The sequence below is a fragment of the Arachis ipaensis genome, chromosome B5 (assembly GCF_059453495.1).
Source record: "Arachis ipaensis isolate K30076 ecotype BB chromosome B5, ASM5945349v1, whole genome shotgun sequence".
NCBI classification, from domain to species: domain Eukaryota; kingdom Viridiplantae; phylum Streptophyta; class Magnoliopsida; order Fabales; family Fabaceae; genus Arachis; species Arachis ipaensis.
In genome coordinates this window covers 18,176,622-18,194,604 of record NC_142440.1, presented here as the reverse complement: position 1 = coordinate 18,194,604, position 17,983 = coordinate 18,176,622, and the positions used below count along the sequence as shown (strand labels likewise).

The 17,983-nt window shown below is 36.2% G+C and overlaps 1 protein-coding gene across 1 annotated transcript; it reads right to left on the bottom strand.

Moving 5' to 3' along the window:
- Positions 1 to 11,006: 11,006 nt before the first annotated feature.
- Positions 11,007 to 14,051, bottom strand: LOC107640276 (uncharacterized). The gene is made up of 5 exons (XM_016343815.3): positions 14,018 to 14,051; positions 11,940 to 12,378; positions 11,728 to 11,803; positions 11,522 to 11,638; positions 11,007 to 11,415 (listed from the first exon to the last, which is right to left on the bottom strand). The coding sequence occupies exons 1-5, from the start codon at positions 14,049 to 14,051 to the stop codon at positions 11,263 to 11,265; spliced, it is 819 nt and encodes a 272-aa protein (XP_016199301.2). The 3' UTR covers positions 11,007 to 11,262.
- Positions 14,052 to 17,983: the final 3,932 nt, after the last annotated feature.

The following is a 17,983-nucleotide window of genomic DNA, read 5'->3' as shown; positions in this document are numbered from 1 at the left end:
GACATACGAATTTCAAGGTATACATATCGTACCTGTTGATTTGAAACACTAACATTTCCATCCATCCAGTAATCCCCAACTGCCTCATTCCACATACACAGCTCCTCATCAAACTTGCTAGTTGATGCCATTATTATCTGCAAGACACACAATTCTACTATAAGGAACACCGAATTACAGACATAACAAATTTATCATACACAGTGACAACACTCACCTTCGCCATCTTCTACAACCATATTCGCTAATCAATGAAAAAATATCCCATATATCTAGCTCAAAAACCCTTCCTTAACCACATCGTCTGCAATTCAAACCGCTTCCCACATCCTCACATCCTCTAAATGGCAACTACACCCACAAATTTCTGAAAACACCACATGCATTATAGATACGCCACCAAGATGCCACTTTCTTAACCTAACCTACAGACATTCCTATCAATACCATTTTTCGATCAAAATGAGCGACAAATAACATAATCGATAAATCAGATTTACGAGATTATCTCAAAGTCGACATCTATATCTTCATAGGACAAATTTGGAGATTGACCAAATTCTAACAAAAGAAAAAGCAAAAGATTTACAGCAACAAAAGATTTAGATAAGTGATTATTTACAGTAACAAATTTAAGTTTCAGTGATGATATTAAGCAACAAATTCACTGTGGTCATGTTTTTCCAAGAACAAAAATATTTGCTCAGTGATATGTTCAGCAAGAAATTGAAGTCAAAGCAACAAATTCAGCTCATTATGATTTTCAACAACAAATTCAATTATGATAATTTTTAGTCACAAAAACATTAACAAATTCAACTAGGAGAAATCATTATTTCAGCAAGAACTTAAATTTTCAACAACAAATTCAAGATGCAGCAATGAAATTGAAAAAAAAAATATGGCCGAAGGAAGCTCACCTACCCAGGGACCAACTGACAGCAAAGGTAGATGACCAATTGAACTGACGGTCAAAGCAATAAGACAACAACAACCACCACTCGAGGGACCAGTTGTTGGTTCGGTCTGCTTATGCTGTCGGAGAAGCGACCGCAGGAAGGCGACAACTGACCTTCAGACGTTGACGACAAACTGCGACGAGCTTGAGGCCGCGACAAAGCACGACGAGCTTAACGCGGCGAAATTAAACGGCGACCTCGAGTGCCAAACGGTGAGTTCCGGCACGAGAGATAAGCGAGCTCCCAGAGATGATAGGGGTTGACTACGACACCGACACCAGCCGTGATAGAGGTGACAGAGCTTGAGGGAGACAGTAACGAGAAAGACACACAGAGAGAAGAGACACGATGAGGGGTGAGGCCAGCATCCTAGCATGGAGGGGTGGGTGCTCACGGTCACATTAGGGCACTGGGGGGTTTTGAAAACGACAATGTTGCCCCACCTTCCCTCCATGCAACATTTTTATAACGGGCTTCATTTTCTTTCCCTAACTGCATCACCAACACCATCATTATTCCAACAATGACAACAATGACACAAAGGCCCATAATAAAAAAACCCTACAAAAAATTTATACATGCCTAAATTGCTTCACTTTTTCTCTTATTAGCCTGACAGCTCCAAATCGTAAACCAGCTGGCTGCCATGCAATTCGGCTTCATTTTTCCTTTAAGTCGATCAGAGATCACTGCCCCTGCGGTCACTTTTCACTTTATTCCAGGGACGTTCAGGATATTTCACAACGTGCTACACGACAAACATATAACCTATAACCTTGACATACGTGGATCATAAAAGTTCCAGAAAAGTGGTCTGGATCTTTTGAAAACTTCCCAACTACTTATCAATATGAACAAAAGTCACATTAGGAAACACTTCATGATATACTTATCAATAACTGATACAACTACATGATTACAACACTTGATAAACTAACTAATAATATAAAAGAAATACTAATAACACTACTTCCAATAACAACACAGAACTCTCAGGGAATAAGCAACCCTTGCCATACAATTGAAGCAGACTTGAGACACATCTCATAGGGCCATGAACTATAATAAATGTTATTCCTTTCCTGAGTAATCATATTGACTTTGGATACTGAGATCTCTATTGAAAGAGGTATATTTGTCCTCTTTGAACCTTTAATCCTTTCATGAACTCTGATTAGATCTTCACCAATAATAAAATTGGGGTTGCAAAGAATTTCCCTTTACCTATTCTCCATAAAATTCCTCCAAGGAACAATATTGAAGGTTTCAATGTCAACTTTAGACAAAATAGTGCGCCATCCCATATTGGATATTTCATAACCCATTAAACACAAATTGTCTTGAAAAATAGTGACAGATTGAAAATATGGCTTTTGAGCCTGGTTTGGAGAACCACTTATCTTAATTTTTTGAATTTCGAATGTCACCACGTCAAAGATAACTATATCACTGGCAATACTGGATTGTCTTCCCACCCAATTAATCCAAAAATCCTTGCCTCTGTGTATGACAGAACTCCCACCCAAATTCTTTAGCCTTTGATCCTTAATATAATCATGTCTCCATTCTCCATAAGCCAAGTCATATACATTGCAGTGAAAAAATCAATATTTGATATGCCTTTTTGATACATGTATAATGAAATACTTATCAGTTCTAGCAGTGAAACCAAATGCATACCCAATTATAGCTTGACGGAATAATTTATCAGCAGGGTCTTCCAAGCACCGAAGACTTTTCAGAAGGAGATTCCAAACCAACACCTCATAATTAAAACCATTGATACTATATCTCAGATATATCATCCCATATTCAAACCCAATAACACTCCACCACCGAGATTGATCAATCTCAATAGGCAGCTGACATGGTATGACGGCTCCACTGACACTATCAATCCTACTTATGTTATCCGACGAATACTCCCAAGCAGCTAAACTAACCTGAAGTAGTAGATTCAAGTGTTTACCCTTAGTTGCAAACGTGTTCTCTTTCATAAAACTATATTCAGATAATATCTCATTCCATACTTTACCTAGCACCCTGCATCTTGCTGCTGTTCTTGGCTCGCTTCTCTTAAAAATTTTGAGCAAGATATCATCCAAAAAAACTTGTTCCAGGTTTATCTTTACTGAGGTAGTACTTTGGCTCATGTTGATGTGGGTGAAAGGGGAACCCTTGAATACCTATAATCTGTTGAGTATCCTTGTATAGGGTATTTATAGTCACTACTTTAGCCCATATATGAGTCACGTGTGTGATTTTAATTTATTGTTTAAACCCTGTTCTTTTTACCTTCAAATATAAATTCTAGAAAAAGACTATACCCTACAAAATCCAAAGGTTACTATTTCAAACCGTGTTTGGTTTCATAGTCTCCAATATAGCACATTGCTTATTATTTTAAATGTAGATCACTGACAAAATAGTATACAATGCCTCATTGAATATCTTTTTCTTATAGCATAAGCAAATATTGATGAGCATAAATTTACCTATGCTGGAAGGGGTGATTTAACCCAATCTTTAATATATTTTGCTTCTTGTTTGTATTTAAATAAAAATAATATTAAAATCAGATAGGCTCAATTTATATATATATATATATATATATATGGTTGCGTGCCTTGACCATTCCTCTAAAGGTTATTAATTTTTTTTCAAAGTGAGAATAGTGAAAGTTGATATACCATATTCTAATGGTTCCTTTTCTAATTTATAAATGATTTATCTTATGTATAATTGTTATTGAATCTGTACCATGTAAATTATATTGTATATATATAGTACTCTACAATATGATAATTGTAAGTTTGAGATAGACAATTTATAATAACCAACTATATTGATATGGGTTACTCCATATAAAAAATATTAAGTCATTAGCATAAATACAAATTAGAAAACAAAATTTTAAAAGAACACTTTCTAGAGACATAAACATAATTACTAATTAAACAATAATTAATTAAACTAAGTGATGAGCGGATATTTTATACACTTTTTAGTGCTATTTTCTTATTGTTTTTGTTATGTTTTGTTTAGTTTTATTAAGTTTTAATAGGTTTTTGTGCAAAAATCACTTTTTGGCTGCTACTGAGTTTTTGTGGTTTTTCTATGATTTTAGGTGATTTTTGGGTGATTTTAACAAATTGAAAAAAAGGCCTGATTCAGAGACAGAGAAAGGACTACAGATGCTGTCAGATTCTGACCTCTGTGCATTCGAACTGGAATTTCTGGAGCTACAGAGGTCCAATTGACACGCTCTCAACGGCATTGGAAAGCTAACTTCCTGGGCTTTCCAGCAATACGTAATAGTTTATACTTTGCTTCATAATTGAGGGTCCAAAATGAGCGTTAAAGGCCCAACTAAGATTTTGTCCGTATAGTAGCATCCCGAAAGGAGTCCCAACTCGTGAATTCACCCAAAGCTCAGCCCAAACACTCATTAAGTGGGCCCAAATGTGGAATTCAGTAGGGGTGTTCAAAACCGATTCGGACCGAATTAAACCGACTAATCGAACCGAAAAAACCGAAAATCGAACAAACTAAAAATAAAAAAAAAACACATTTTACTGTTTTTATTGCGGTTCGGTTCGGTTTTCAGGTCTGACAATGAAAACCGAATCAAACCGAATCGAACCGATATTATACAAAACCCTAAAAACCAAACCCCCAACCCCCAATTAATGTGACCTAACCTAACCCCCCCACCCCCAAACATAAACCTAGCCACTCTCTACTCTCACTCTCTCAATTTCACTCTCTGCACTCACTCTCAGTCTCACTCGAAGAAACCCAAGGCCGGCGGCGAACCCATCTTCTGCAACACCTCCCCAGCCGGCGAACCCCTTCCTCCCATCACCTCATAGCGTCGTCGAAGCCTTTCTCCCAGCGCCACCGAACCTTTCTTCCTAGCCCCTCCTCGCGGACAGCACCACCCAGCCCCAGCCAGCCCCACCCTCGCGGTCGTAGACACTACACCACCCAGCAGTCCAGCACCATTCAGCGACACCCCAGCGCCACCAACAGGACTGATCTGGCCACCTGCAGCACTGTTTGAGGCCACCCATAGCAGTACTGCTGCGTTTCTGGCCTGGCCACCTATAACACAGCAGCCACCGGTTGGCCTTCTTCCAGTGCTCTTCCTCCTTCCCATCCACTTGACTTCAGGTTTGATTTTCTCTCCTTCTATGTATCTGAAGCAATTAGACATATTGGGTTTATAATTATGAAATAGTTAGGGTTTGATTTTGTTAATTATAATTTCTATGATTCTAAGTTGCTGGATTTGTTTAGGGTTTTGTTAATTTCTTGTTAATAACTCTGATTATGTGTTTCTGAGTTGCTGGGTTCAAATTTGCTTGTTTTGCTTAGTTCAAGTTCTGTGATTCTCTGATTCTGTGATTCTGATTCTGTGATTATGTGATTTTGAATTGATTTTTGGTTTTCTGCACTTATTTTGCTTGTTTTGAAATTGTGTTAATAATACTAATGATTACTATGCTTGTTTAATGATTTTGCTAATTTGAGTTATTTGTTTTGAGTTGATTTTGTGATTTAATTTATTAATAATTCTGATTCTGTGATTCTGAGCTACTGGGTTTAATTTATTTTTGCTTGTTTTGAGTTGATTTTGTGATTTATTTGTATTCAATTTCTGTTCAATCTATTTATTCATTGTTGCTGATTGTTGTTCATTATTTGTTCATTGTTGCTGATTGTTGTTCATTGTTCATTGTTGCTGAATGCTAGTAATTTTTTATTTTGTTATGTTTCTGGTTCTGTTTTCTTAATTATTTGTTCATTGTTATTCATTGTTCATTGTTGTTGATTCCTAGTATTTGTTTTTCATTATCTGGTATTGGTCTTTGGCAGGATAAAAGAAGAGAATTTGGAATCAATATAATTGATGAACAGAAGGTGCAATTGTCTAAGGTAATTGGTCTTTCCACACATGTCTCAGTTGCGGCTTTTAGTTTCAAGAGAACTAGGTGGGCACAATGTATTTATGTATTACCTGCATTTTTTGTGAGAAAGTGCATTTCAATTGCAAGTTATGAAGTTCTTTGTACTATGAAATATGTCTTCAACATTCTAAATATATTGATATAATGGTATTAAAAATAGAAAGGAAGAATTTTATTGTTTGTAATATACCTTTAGATGTGTTATTTTCTTGCATAATGCAATGACACTTCTGTTAGTCTTGTGTTATTTTGTGTCATTTAATAGAGTTAGTTCATTTATTTTACTACATTTAGGAATTCCTCGATATGTTTGTGAAAGTGTGATTCTGAGTTTCATTTATTTTAATTTCTTTTGTCGTTGAATTTCATTGAATCAAGACTTTTGTTAGTTATTGCGTATTTGTGTTAGATGATTTTAATGTTATAATTATGTGAAATAGTATGGCAGGCTTTTCTTTGAGTTGATTGAAAAAATCGAACCAAACCAAACCGATTTTAATTGGTTTGGTTTGGTTCGGGTGGTCTTGAGAAAAAAAACCGAACCAAACCGAACCGCAGTTTAATTAAACTATTGGATTGGATGACTTTTCTCTAAAAAATCGAATTAAACCGCACCGCGAACACCCCTAGAATTCAGCACCATTATCCTAGCCTATCTCATTTATATAATTTTTAGGTTATTAGATTAGTATTTAAAGGAGAAGATCACCCTTGTTTAGGATCTTCAACCACATCTTCAACCACATCTTCTTCCCCACTTTCGAATTCTATCATATTTTCTATAAGCTATGAGCAACTAAACTTCCTAGGTTAAGGTTAGGAGCTCTGCTAATTCTTATAGATTAATAATATCACTATTTCTTCTTCAATACACGTGTGATTCTCTTTTATGATGCATTCTCGTTCTTCATTCTAATGAATCTGGGATGAAATCTGACATTCATCCCATGTTCTACATGAGTTTCATGCGAGTCCTGACCCGGATAGCATGGAGCTGCAGCTTGAGGATACATCACGGATTCCAAGAGTGTGATCTGGGCCAGCCAAGGATATGTGACATGAATCCCTTTGGTCGTGGGTTGCTGAGGTTTCTGTGGCATTAAGCGAGAGTCAGAAAAGTAATATTCTCTGATCTGGAAGATTCGACCTTGTCTGTGGCGTTTTGAGTAGGATCATGAAGGGGAGTGGATTGCTTAGAGCTTCATCTTCAGCTATAGTGAGAAACCATGAGCTAACTTGATGAGAGGACATGAGTTACTCGGATATGGTGGACTGCTATGGAGAGAGAAGAGATCAACTTGATGAAAGGACATGAGTTGATCAATTACGGCTGCCATTGAAGAAATCATCCGTTGTTGAAGTAGACAGTGAGAAAAGTTAATCTGGAAAGATAAAGCATCTTCAAAGTCTTAACTGACTTCTTATCATTATTTCACATCAATCTGGTATTATTTATTTTACTATTTTATTTATCATATAATAAACCAAGCTCATCCTTTCTAATCACCTGACTGAGATCTGCAAGATATCCATTGCTTGCTTAATCCAACAATTCTCGTGGGATTCGACCCTTACTCACGTAAGGTATTACTTGGACGACTCGGTGCACTTGCCGGTCAAGCTGTGCAGAGATCTGATTTCCGCACACCACTAAGTACCATTTGTTAAAACAAAATCTAGAGATTCTTTTCTTTCTTACTCAACCTTGGCTTCTTAGTACTTGACAACTGCCCTATGGGTATACTCTCCAAGTCTTTCACAATTACTCCTATAATTCCTACATCAATCCTTTTAGCTCTTCCCTTGCCGCTGATAACTGTCTTAGACTCATTGATGGATTCCTGATGATCAAAATAAATTAAATGGTTAGTAATCTTTAATACTCTAATCATACTTTTTTAATCATTGAAATTTCCTTTTCTATACATTAAATAACTTACCTGTCCACCTCGGATGGATTCATCATCACCAAGATAAACAAAATCAGTAGTACAATCCAAGCTAGTAACATTTTTCAACCCCTGCAATATCCAATAAACTTGTTCTACATGATTTTTTAAGAGATACAATTCGTAAAACTATATAAATTTATTGCAAGGGTTGCTATTTTCAAATTTCCTTACCTCCACAAGTTGTTCATTTACAGACGCGCTGTATTTATGGATAAGGTGCTCATCATGGCAAGCTTTTGTGACATTGTACACGTTCTCATTACCACTCAAATTACTACTTTTCACATTAATCCTTAATAGCAACTTCATGTCCAATGCCGTCGTCAGTACCTACGCGTAAGAATCATCAGAATCATCCTTCATTATAAATTCTTAAAATAATCAACAGGATGTTAATGCTATATTTTAAATGAGAATTTGCAACATGTTCATTATACCTCACTGTAGCTTTCTCTAACTTTGGTTGCACTCAACCCTGCAATTTAGCTTGCTTCTATATCCCACAACACTACACATATACTTCCAGTTGCATCAGAAACATAAGCTTGAAGCTTATACCGCAGATTTACCTGAACAGCCTTCTTGTGGCAATGGTCACACTCAAACCTCTCATCTATCTTTTTGTATTTTTTATGACAATACTTGCAAGCAGGAACGGTTCTAGGTGTAAGGGTATGGGGACAAGCGCCCCCACTACAATTTGAAATTTTTTTGAGTAATACATGATAATAATATTTATTTGTCTCCATTAAATTATTGATTTTGACCCCACAATAATATTTTACTCAACTTTTGAAACTTGATATTCAATTTGAGAATTTTATATTAGATTGCTATAATGATCAATTCTCAAATTTAAATAAAATTAGTATTCTTTTTTAGAAATCAACTTGAAAGAATATTATTTATTCATTGATGTTTCTTCTTTTGAAGTTAGTTTTAGTTTTTCATGTGACAATTGCATTGATTGAAAGAATTTTCTAAACTATGAATATTATCAAGACCTAATTGTATGGGATGTAAATTTTTAAATGATCATTTAGTGATATATGTTATTATTTAAATTAGTGTTTTAGTATTTTAATTTGATAATTAGACATTTTAAATGGTGATGATGATGATGATAAATAACCATTCGAAAGAATATATATTCAAATACAAAATATATATTAAAAATGACTTAAATAACACATGTATTTATACACAAATACATAATAAATAATTTGGTACCTAATTTTTATGTACACATAATATTTTTTATAAAAATTATTATCATGTTATATATACTCTACCCCACTATCAAAATTTTCAATATCTATCACTACTTGCAAGCTATGAAAAACCAATCATTCCTCCCGACATCAAAGTCAACAATCGTACATAGTATGCATTTAAATCCAACCTAAAAAAACATTGTTGTTCTTAAAATAATGGGGTATGACCATATTCAAAAGGATATATGATTGTTTAATATGCTCACATCACTTGCATTCAATACAATGTCTATTGTTTCAACTTTGCATATCCCTTTCCTGAGCTCATCGATAGCAGATCGATATGAACTGGATGACATATGACTTATCCTTTGGGATGAAAAATAACTATCACTTTGAGTGCTGTCCACCAAACTATATAACAGAAGATTGAGTAAATTTACATGATATTTTATTTCCACGAACTTATAACAGCTATATACCTCTTTTTAAATAGTTCGGCTTCCTTAACATTGGGATTTATGTGGAGGTTAGACGTGTCAAAACTACTCTGAATACTAATATTCCCTAAGATCAAGCCAAAATAATAAATATGATCATTATATTAAAAAGTATTTTTATTTAACATTTTAAACCATTTATAGCATCTTTATTTAACCATTTTAAACCATTAGATTCATACCATTCTATTTCTTTGCTCTGAATAGTTGGAATGCAACTATGAGAGGTTCAATCTTATCACCATCTAAATAAGGTTGTATCAAGTCCACCAATGAACCAAACAAGGTACAGCTGATAAAATTCTTTCTGATATATTGTAAGTTGTTAGCATATTTGATAATAATTAAAATAGTTGTACATAAACTTGATTGCCATAAGGCTTTAAATACACAACACTTACTCAAGGTCCTTCACTAACAACCCTAACCGCTTGCTCTCCTGCCCTTGCTTGGTAACTAAATTATTTGGGTCCTCCTTCCCTATAACCTCTGCTATCACATCTAAAATGCAAAAAGATGTTCTATGTCAACGGATAAATCATAAAAAAAATAACATTAAAATAGAGTCTGGACTAAACCATTACCAAAAAGGAAATTCTAATCAAGCCTTTCTTCTTGCAGAATAGACGCAATACTCCTAAAATGTAAATGGCTGAAATGAAAAGAGCGGTTGAGAGATATGAACAAACATGCTTCTTTGTAATAAGGTGATTCTATACTGAAACGAGTTGCACTTCATCTACATATTGTTCTTTTGGACTATAAAAGAAGAAATACTATATAGTTGTCCCTCCGACAGAATGGGCCGGAACAGTCGTACCACTAATTTTGGAACCATGTAGTGTATCCTGCTGTCCTGGTAACAATAATGTTATATGATAGAGTTTGAATAAATCCCGGATGATAATTTAGAAGTTAATATGGTATAAACACACCTTTGAGTCATGCAATGCAATCTCTAAAGCACCAACTTCACTACTATTTGGTTGTGGAAGACCATACCACATCCTTACAACATAAACCTTAATGACCCAATCTGCTCTCTTTGTGGAGATTTCTTCAAGAAAGTCACACCTTTCACCCATTTTAGATTATATATTTCTACATGCTGATTAGAGACCTGTGACAATTGTGATATATGTGATATGTACTTATATAAACAACATCTAAATGCAAGCAGGTGCATTCGAAATTCAAATTAAAATTACATAAAATTTTATTTAAAATCCCTCCACAATTTCCCTTCAAAGAGGAGTATGTAGGAGAAATAATAGGCTTACAGATTAGGTGTGATGGTCATCTGAAAAAAATTAATATTATTAACATACATACATCCATACATGACATTAACAATAATTAGTCATCTAAAATCTTAACACTTGAATAGCCTGAATGATCAAACTACTCAAGATTTCTATTTTAAATAGATTAATAGATAGATAGATGACAACTACATATATACCATAGTAAAAAGAACTACCCATATCGTCAATTATGAATACATGTAACTAAATAAAGAGAGGGGGCATCATAAGTTCATAACAGAACAACATCAAGACATTGATTGCAATAGTTTTACGCCAATCCTAATCAAACAGCTAAACAGCACCAGCATCAGTTTATACATAGTTGGTAAATGGTAATTTAAAAATCTATGCGCTTCCTAGTTAGTGTTTGCTTCTCTCTTCTTCTTCATCATCATTTAAGTCCTCACTCAAGGGTTGATGAGATTGTAATGGCCTTTGAGTATCTTTCCAATCCCCAATATCTCTCAAATGATCTTGGGTAGATGGCAAGTTCTTGTTATCTTTAGCCATTCCCTTAATTGAGAAAATAGAACTCCACATTAGAGAGAAATACACACAAAGCTGACCTACAACAATATGCAACTACATATTGTACGTTAACACGGCAGAGAGTGAATACCTGCTTAGAAATTTCTTGATGGTGATTCAAATGGCCTTTCTTTGATGAGAATTGATCTGTGACATTCCTGAATAGTTGAAACCCCTGAATATCTCCATTCCTGATGCTTGCTTCCAACTGCAATGCCAAATATTATCAAGCTACAATATCTATGCCTTCAAAATGGTTGATATATGAGATGATCACAAATATGATAAACAACACACCTGGATGTGAACGATGCAGAACAGAATGCTAGCAATAGGAAGCAAGCTATCTTCAGGGGAGATTGATAGATTTGACTTGTTCATGAATCAACAAATATCAATCTCATCTTCTTAGGGTTTTCAAGTCAGGTCTTAATACTTTACAATGAATTAGCGATGTGAAATTAATCAAAGCATGTTAAGCAGTGAGATTGCAATTACGAAGAATGAACCTCGGATAAGGAGCCAAGTAGACAATGGCGTAAACAGCATAGCGTCGGTTTCCAGTGTCGAGCAAGGCGAAGATCCAACTGAGCCAATTAAAGTAAGGGATGAAGCTCATAATCCCCATCACAGCGAACCTTGTATCGCTCGTGTTCATCGCTGACTCACCTTCCTCATCATCTTCGTGGGAACCAGCTACGGGGAATACCAGAGAAGTGAGCATACAGGCGCCGATGGCCGCCGCGAATGGTGCATTGTCAGCGAACATTGCCCTGCACCTCTGCAAATGCCTCCTCCTCAGTTTGATATTGGGCTTTGTTATGGGCCTGGGCCTAAGACTAAGGCCGAGCCCAATCACAGTGGGAGCCGAATGATGGTTAAGATGCAGAAACAGGTTAGCGGAGAAGGATGAAGACGAAGAAATGATAGTCGTTGACACAGACACCGCTCAAGACTGAAGATTTGACTTGTTAATTGCTATGATATTATCCGATCGGCTCCCAGTGTCCGTATTGTATTCTGTTGTGTAATACAAGTATAGTGTACTGTTACAATACACTGTACAGATACACTAGAGGGATTAGGGAAGGAAAGGAAGTGAGAGTCAAATCCTTTACTCCTCGGGAAACGTACACTCTATTCCATCCCACTCCCATCCACCTAGGCACCTACCCAAACAAGAGGCAGATTCTATTTACTCATTTCTCTCAAATTACCTGCTAATGTAAACCTAACTTGACCATGATTATTTTTTATTTTTCCAACTGTAGTTCCACATATAAACGAATAATTGTAGCTGATCTTTTTATTTAAGGGATGGATAGTTGTTACTAAGTGCTCCGAAAGATATCTTAAATAAGGCTATTTTTGGGCCTGAACTTAAAGTTCAGACTCTTGTTAGAACAACATATGTTGAGGTGTCGTCATTCGAATTTTTGTGAGGAGATGAGAGTGATATTTGCAAAGGATTTCGATGCCTAAATTAGTAAGGATTTAAAGCAGAATTTTTAGTAGTTTAGATTCTGAATATACCTGAGAGTCTTAGTATATTTACAGTAGAATAGATAAGATTGAACTCATATCGTTGCGCCCGACCTCTGTGAGGTCGGGTAGGTGTAGGCGAGATAGGATCTCTTTGATGGGCCTTCGTTCATTTAGGCCTGGCTTTGTTTTGAGTCAGGATATGAACAATGTCCCTACTTGAGTCTAAGCTTTTACAAGGTCGGGCTCGAGCATTTGTAGATTTACCAAATCTTTTGGATGTGGTTATGCCACGTCGAGTATGCCGCCTATCCAGGGTAGGTCGGATACTCGATGTGTTTTTCAAAAATTCGAAACGTTACGTCCTTTTGTGGTACGACGCACGTTATTTTTGCGATTACCTTGGGAACTGCGCACGTCACTAATAAGGGGACGTGAAATAACTTTTTTGCCTCTAGTGTGTTATAAATACCCAATTCTTTTTCTTTAATCTTTTTTCGCTCCTTTCTGAAAGTGTTTTTGCCATTTTCCTTTGAAATCTTTTCATCTTCTGTAACTTGTTCTTGTTTTCAAGATTTCTTCATCTTGAGTTTCAGAGAGCTTTGCTTGCGTTTGGGAGGAATGTTCGCGTTTTACTGTCGCTTACTCCTTCTTTCCAAGGTTAGTTATTTTGAGTTGTATCATCGCACTCTTACTGGATGATGCTCTTTTAGTGTAAAAAATGGTAACGATTTTGTCTGAAGGTTGTTTGTTTCTGTCTATTTTTGTTGTAAAAAACCTTTGAAAATTTGTTCCTTTTTCTTAAATATTTATTTGAATGATGTTTGTTGTTGTTGTGGATCTTGAATGGGGGTTTCATTCTGGGCTGTCCCCAAATGGTGCCATTTTCTTGAAGATGGTGTCATTTTGATGCTTTGATTTGTTTCTTTGCATTCGAGAGGTTTATAACGGTCTTTGGTTGAAGACGACCCAACCTCCTAATCATTTGTCTTTATTCTTCTGTGTTGTCCGACTTGTATTATGAATTGTCCTTTTGTTGTATTGTAGGTATAGTTTTTATGCCTCGTTCAGTAATTCAAACATGTCATCTAAAGTCCCGTCCAACCTGACATGGTAGATATATTTGTTCTTATCCCCATCCCTGTTATTAATAAAGAGTATGCCGAGACTTTTCGTAGGCACCATAGACTATGTTTTAAGTCAAGAGGATGAGAAAAAATATGAGATTGTAGTAGATGACCCTGAAGAGAGAGTTTGTTTTTTCCGACTAGATAGATCGAAACGTCATTTTATGTACGTATACAATTGCTTTTTCATAAAATTGGTAGTTAGCCTTCCTTTTTCCCATTTTGAATCTGAGGTCCTCAAGCTTTATAATGTTGCCCCGTCCTAACTTCATCCCAACTCTTGAAGATCTTGAAAATTTACCAACTTCTATGCCACGAACTTTACGTCCTTTCCTTTGTTAAAGTTTTTTTTACTTTTTTATTCTTACGAAATTTTTTAGTTCCAAGAAATAAGGCTGGATCTCTTTTTGAGCTGTTCAGGGAAGGAATGTCTTCACCATATTTGATGATTCTTTTCATGACTTCAAAAGTTACTTTTTTTAAAATATGTTCTGTTGAGGATGTCTGACCTTTCTTTCTGAATGAGAAAGACAAGTTCTTTTTTCTTTTATACCGGGAGGAGATCCCCATTATAGTTATCAGAACCAAACCGGTAATCAACCCGGTGAGACTATTGGATCACTGGGTCACTGGTTCAACCGCTGGATCACAGGTTGAATCGGTTGATTCGGTCATAATTAAATAATTATATAAAATTTAATTTTTTTATAATAAAATTTTTTATACAAAATTAAGTTATTTTAATATTTCAATAATTTATTAATTAATTATATTAATCAAATATATGTTGAAAAAGAGTTAATATTAATAAATATTATATAATTATCAATAACAAAAATATGGTATGATTACTAAAAATATTTTTGTTTATTTTTTAATTTAAAGAATATTTAATAATATTTAATATTTTTAATAATTATGTAAAACTAAAAAATAATTAATTTAAGTGAGTAAATATAAAATAAAAAATTAATTAAATTAAATATAAAATTACTCATTAGAATAAAAGGACAAAAGTGTAAGGAGATTTTAAATTTTACATGAGTAAAAGAATTAATAAGATATAGTTATTAATTAGGATATGTGTAATAAGTTATAATATATTTATAAAAAGGCATCTATAGTATCCAAAAGCATGTTAACCTGGTGGGTTACAAACTCATTTATTTTCCGGGAGCGCCAGGTTTGAACCCCAGCAGGTGATGCCACGCCAACTTTTTTAGAATTAGCCCGGACCGGTTAAGGGTCCGGTTTATCGATTTTTCGGCCGGTCCGAGTTTGATAACTATGATCCCCATAGTTGTTAGGTATGGGTTGGACGATTTAGATGAGATTGAAGAGAGTGTAGTTGCTCTATTCCAGGAATATTGGGGACGAGTTTCTCATTTGGACACCAAGAAGTTTTTAGAAAATTCCATCCAAATTCCACCCGAGCTAGCTAGCGTTCTTTCCATTTTATAGATATAATTTTACTGATTGTGTTGTTAGCTAATGTAGTTCGACTTTGATGTCGTATAGAAAAGATGGCTCCTAAGTTGACTACTATGAAAACTCTCCATTCTACTAGAAAAGAATACTATTGCTGAACTATCCAGTTAAAGAAAGTTGGTGAATCTGGCGACCTCTCCTCTCCTTCTAAATCAGACTCAGGTGCCTCAACCTCGGTAAAAGTTATTGCCGACCCAACTCCCCCTGTTCCGAGGGTTACCTGAAACTGTAGGTCGATCTCGGATGAGATCTTCTGTACTGGTCGGAGATGACATGTCCGGCTGGTGGGTGGCGGCCGGAGCGGTCATGTCTGACTTGTTGGACTGGCTGCGCTACTGATCCTTTGTCACCAGAGGGTGGTGGTACCTGCAAGGGACTCCGATGCTTAAGTTAGCAAGGGTATTAAGTAGGTTTTTTGTATAATCAGAGTATGAGTTATACCTGAGTGCTCCAGTGTATTTATAATGGTGTGGAGTGACCTTTTTAGATAAGATAAGTTAGTTATCTTATCTTATCTTATCTTATCTTTGAGTGAGGTCATCTTATCTTCAAGGGAACCGCCCTTATCTCTGTAGGCTTGGGCTGCCTTTGGATTTGGGTCGTGTTCCTCTATTTGGGCCCTTTATTGGGCTTCCCTGGCAATTTGGCCGAGCTCTTGGAGAAGAGGTCGGATGTTCCTGACCTGAAGAGGTCGGTTTGCTTATCGTCGATCATCCCGGGTCAGACATCTCGACCCAAGGTGTGAACAGTGTCCCTGCTTGAGCTCGGTCTTTCCTTTGAGATCGTGTCCTTTTGCTAGACTTTGATCTTCTTATTTGAAAAAGTCGAGCTCGAGCATTTGTCGAACTTGTTGTAGAGCTTTTATTTGGTAGCCTGAATGCGGAACGTTTTCTTCTCTCTTCTTTTAATGGTACGGGCGTTTTGTTCTCTGTGCCTTTTCTTGGAAACATGCGAGGGTTTTTAAAGACTCATTTAACTCCTCTTTTGCCGTTCCTTTCGCTTCCCTCTTCGTATCATTTGAATTTTTGAAGCTTCAGTTTTCTCTCTTCACTTCTTCTAACTTTCGGCATTTTTTACCCTTTCGTTTCTTAAGTTCTTCTGTCTTCGCGCTTCGTAGTTTCTTCATTGCTTCTTTCGTCACCTCCTTCTTCTTTAACAGGTTGGTTTTTCTTTTTCTCCTCTTTTACTTTCTATTTTCTATGTTGAAAGGTTTTGATCTTTGCTTGATTTTGCGTTGGAAAGCTTAAATCTTTTCTGTGTTTTTGTCGTGCCTGGTTGCCTGTAAGATGCGTTCTAAGAGTTTCTTTGATTTTGCATGAACCTTCTCTTGTTTCCTGATAGTTGATGCTTCTAGGGCTTTGAATGCTTTATCTCTGATCTCTGATTGTGTCCTCTGATTTTGAAACATTTGAAAATAATAAGCTATTTGATTTTTGAAGAAGGTTGCATTTTTGGTGATTTCCATTTGGCATGCTTTGATGTATGATGGTTCTTTATTGCTGCCCCCAAAGGGTGCACCTGGACTTTGGTGTGAGTCCTGGGGTTTCCCTTTTACTACTGAGTCTACTACTTGCTGTTTAATTTTGCGATCCGAGTTATTACCAAATTTTTTCGGGCTGTTTTGGTAGTAATCCCACTTTTTCTTTTTTCTTTGTTGTAGGACTAGTTGACCTCATGTCTTCTCGTAAAAATATTGTCGAGACATCCTCCCAAGTCCCTGATGGCATGGCCGACTGGGTGGATTCTATGGTTCTTCTGTGTATTTCGCTGGTTGATTCTGAATTTTGTGAGCAGCTTAGGAAGTTTCATAGGGTTTGTAGTAATAGTAGTGATGAAAAGAATTATGAGCTTGTATCTCCTACTTCTGAAGAGAGAGTTTGCTTTTCTGCTCGGGTTGTTGGAGACCGTCCCTTTTTCTATGCGTATGACTTCTTTTTTAGTCAGATGAATATTACTCTTCCTTTCACTCCTTTTGAGACCAACCTGTTATGGTCTTGTAATGTAGCTCCATCCCAACTCCACCCCAACTCCTGTGGCTTTATAAAAATCTTTCAATTGCTATGTCGTGAACTGGGTGTCCATCCTTCCCAATCCCTCTTCTTTTACCTCTTTGTTTTAACAAAACCTGGGGTGGTTAAGAAGAAGGCCGCCTGGGTTTCTTTTCGAGCTTCTCAGGGAAAGAAAGTTTTTTCCATGTACAACGAATCTTTCTGTGATTTTAAGAACTACTTTTTCAAGGTCCGAGGTGTTGAAGGAGCTCGGCCCTTTTTCCTGGATGAGAATGATGAGCCTACCTTTCCTTTAGAGTGGCAAAAGAATGTTGTTGTGTCGAGGTATTCATGGGAAATGTTGGACAAGGTTGAGCAGGACTTTGTGAGTGTGTTGGAGGAGAATTGGGGGCAACCTCCTTATCTAGACACTAAGAGGTTTCTAGGGGACCCCTCGCTTCTCCGAAC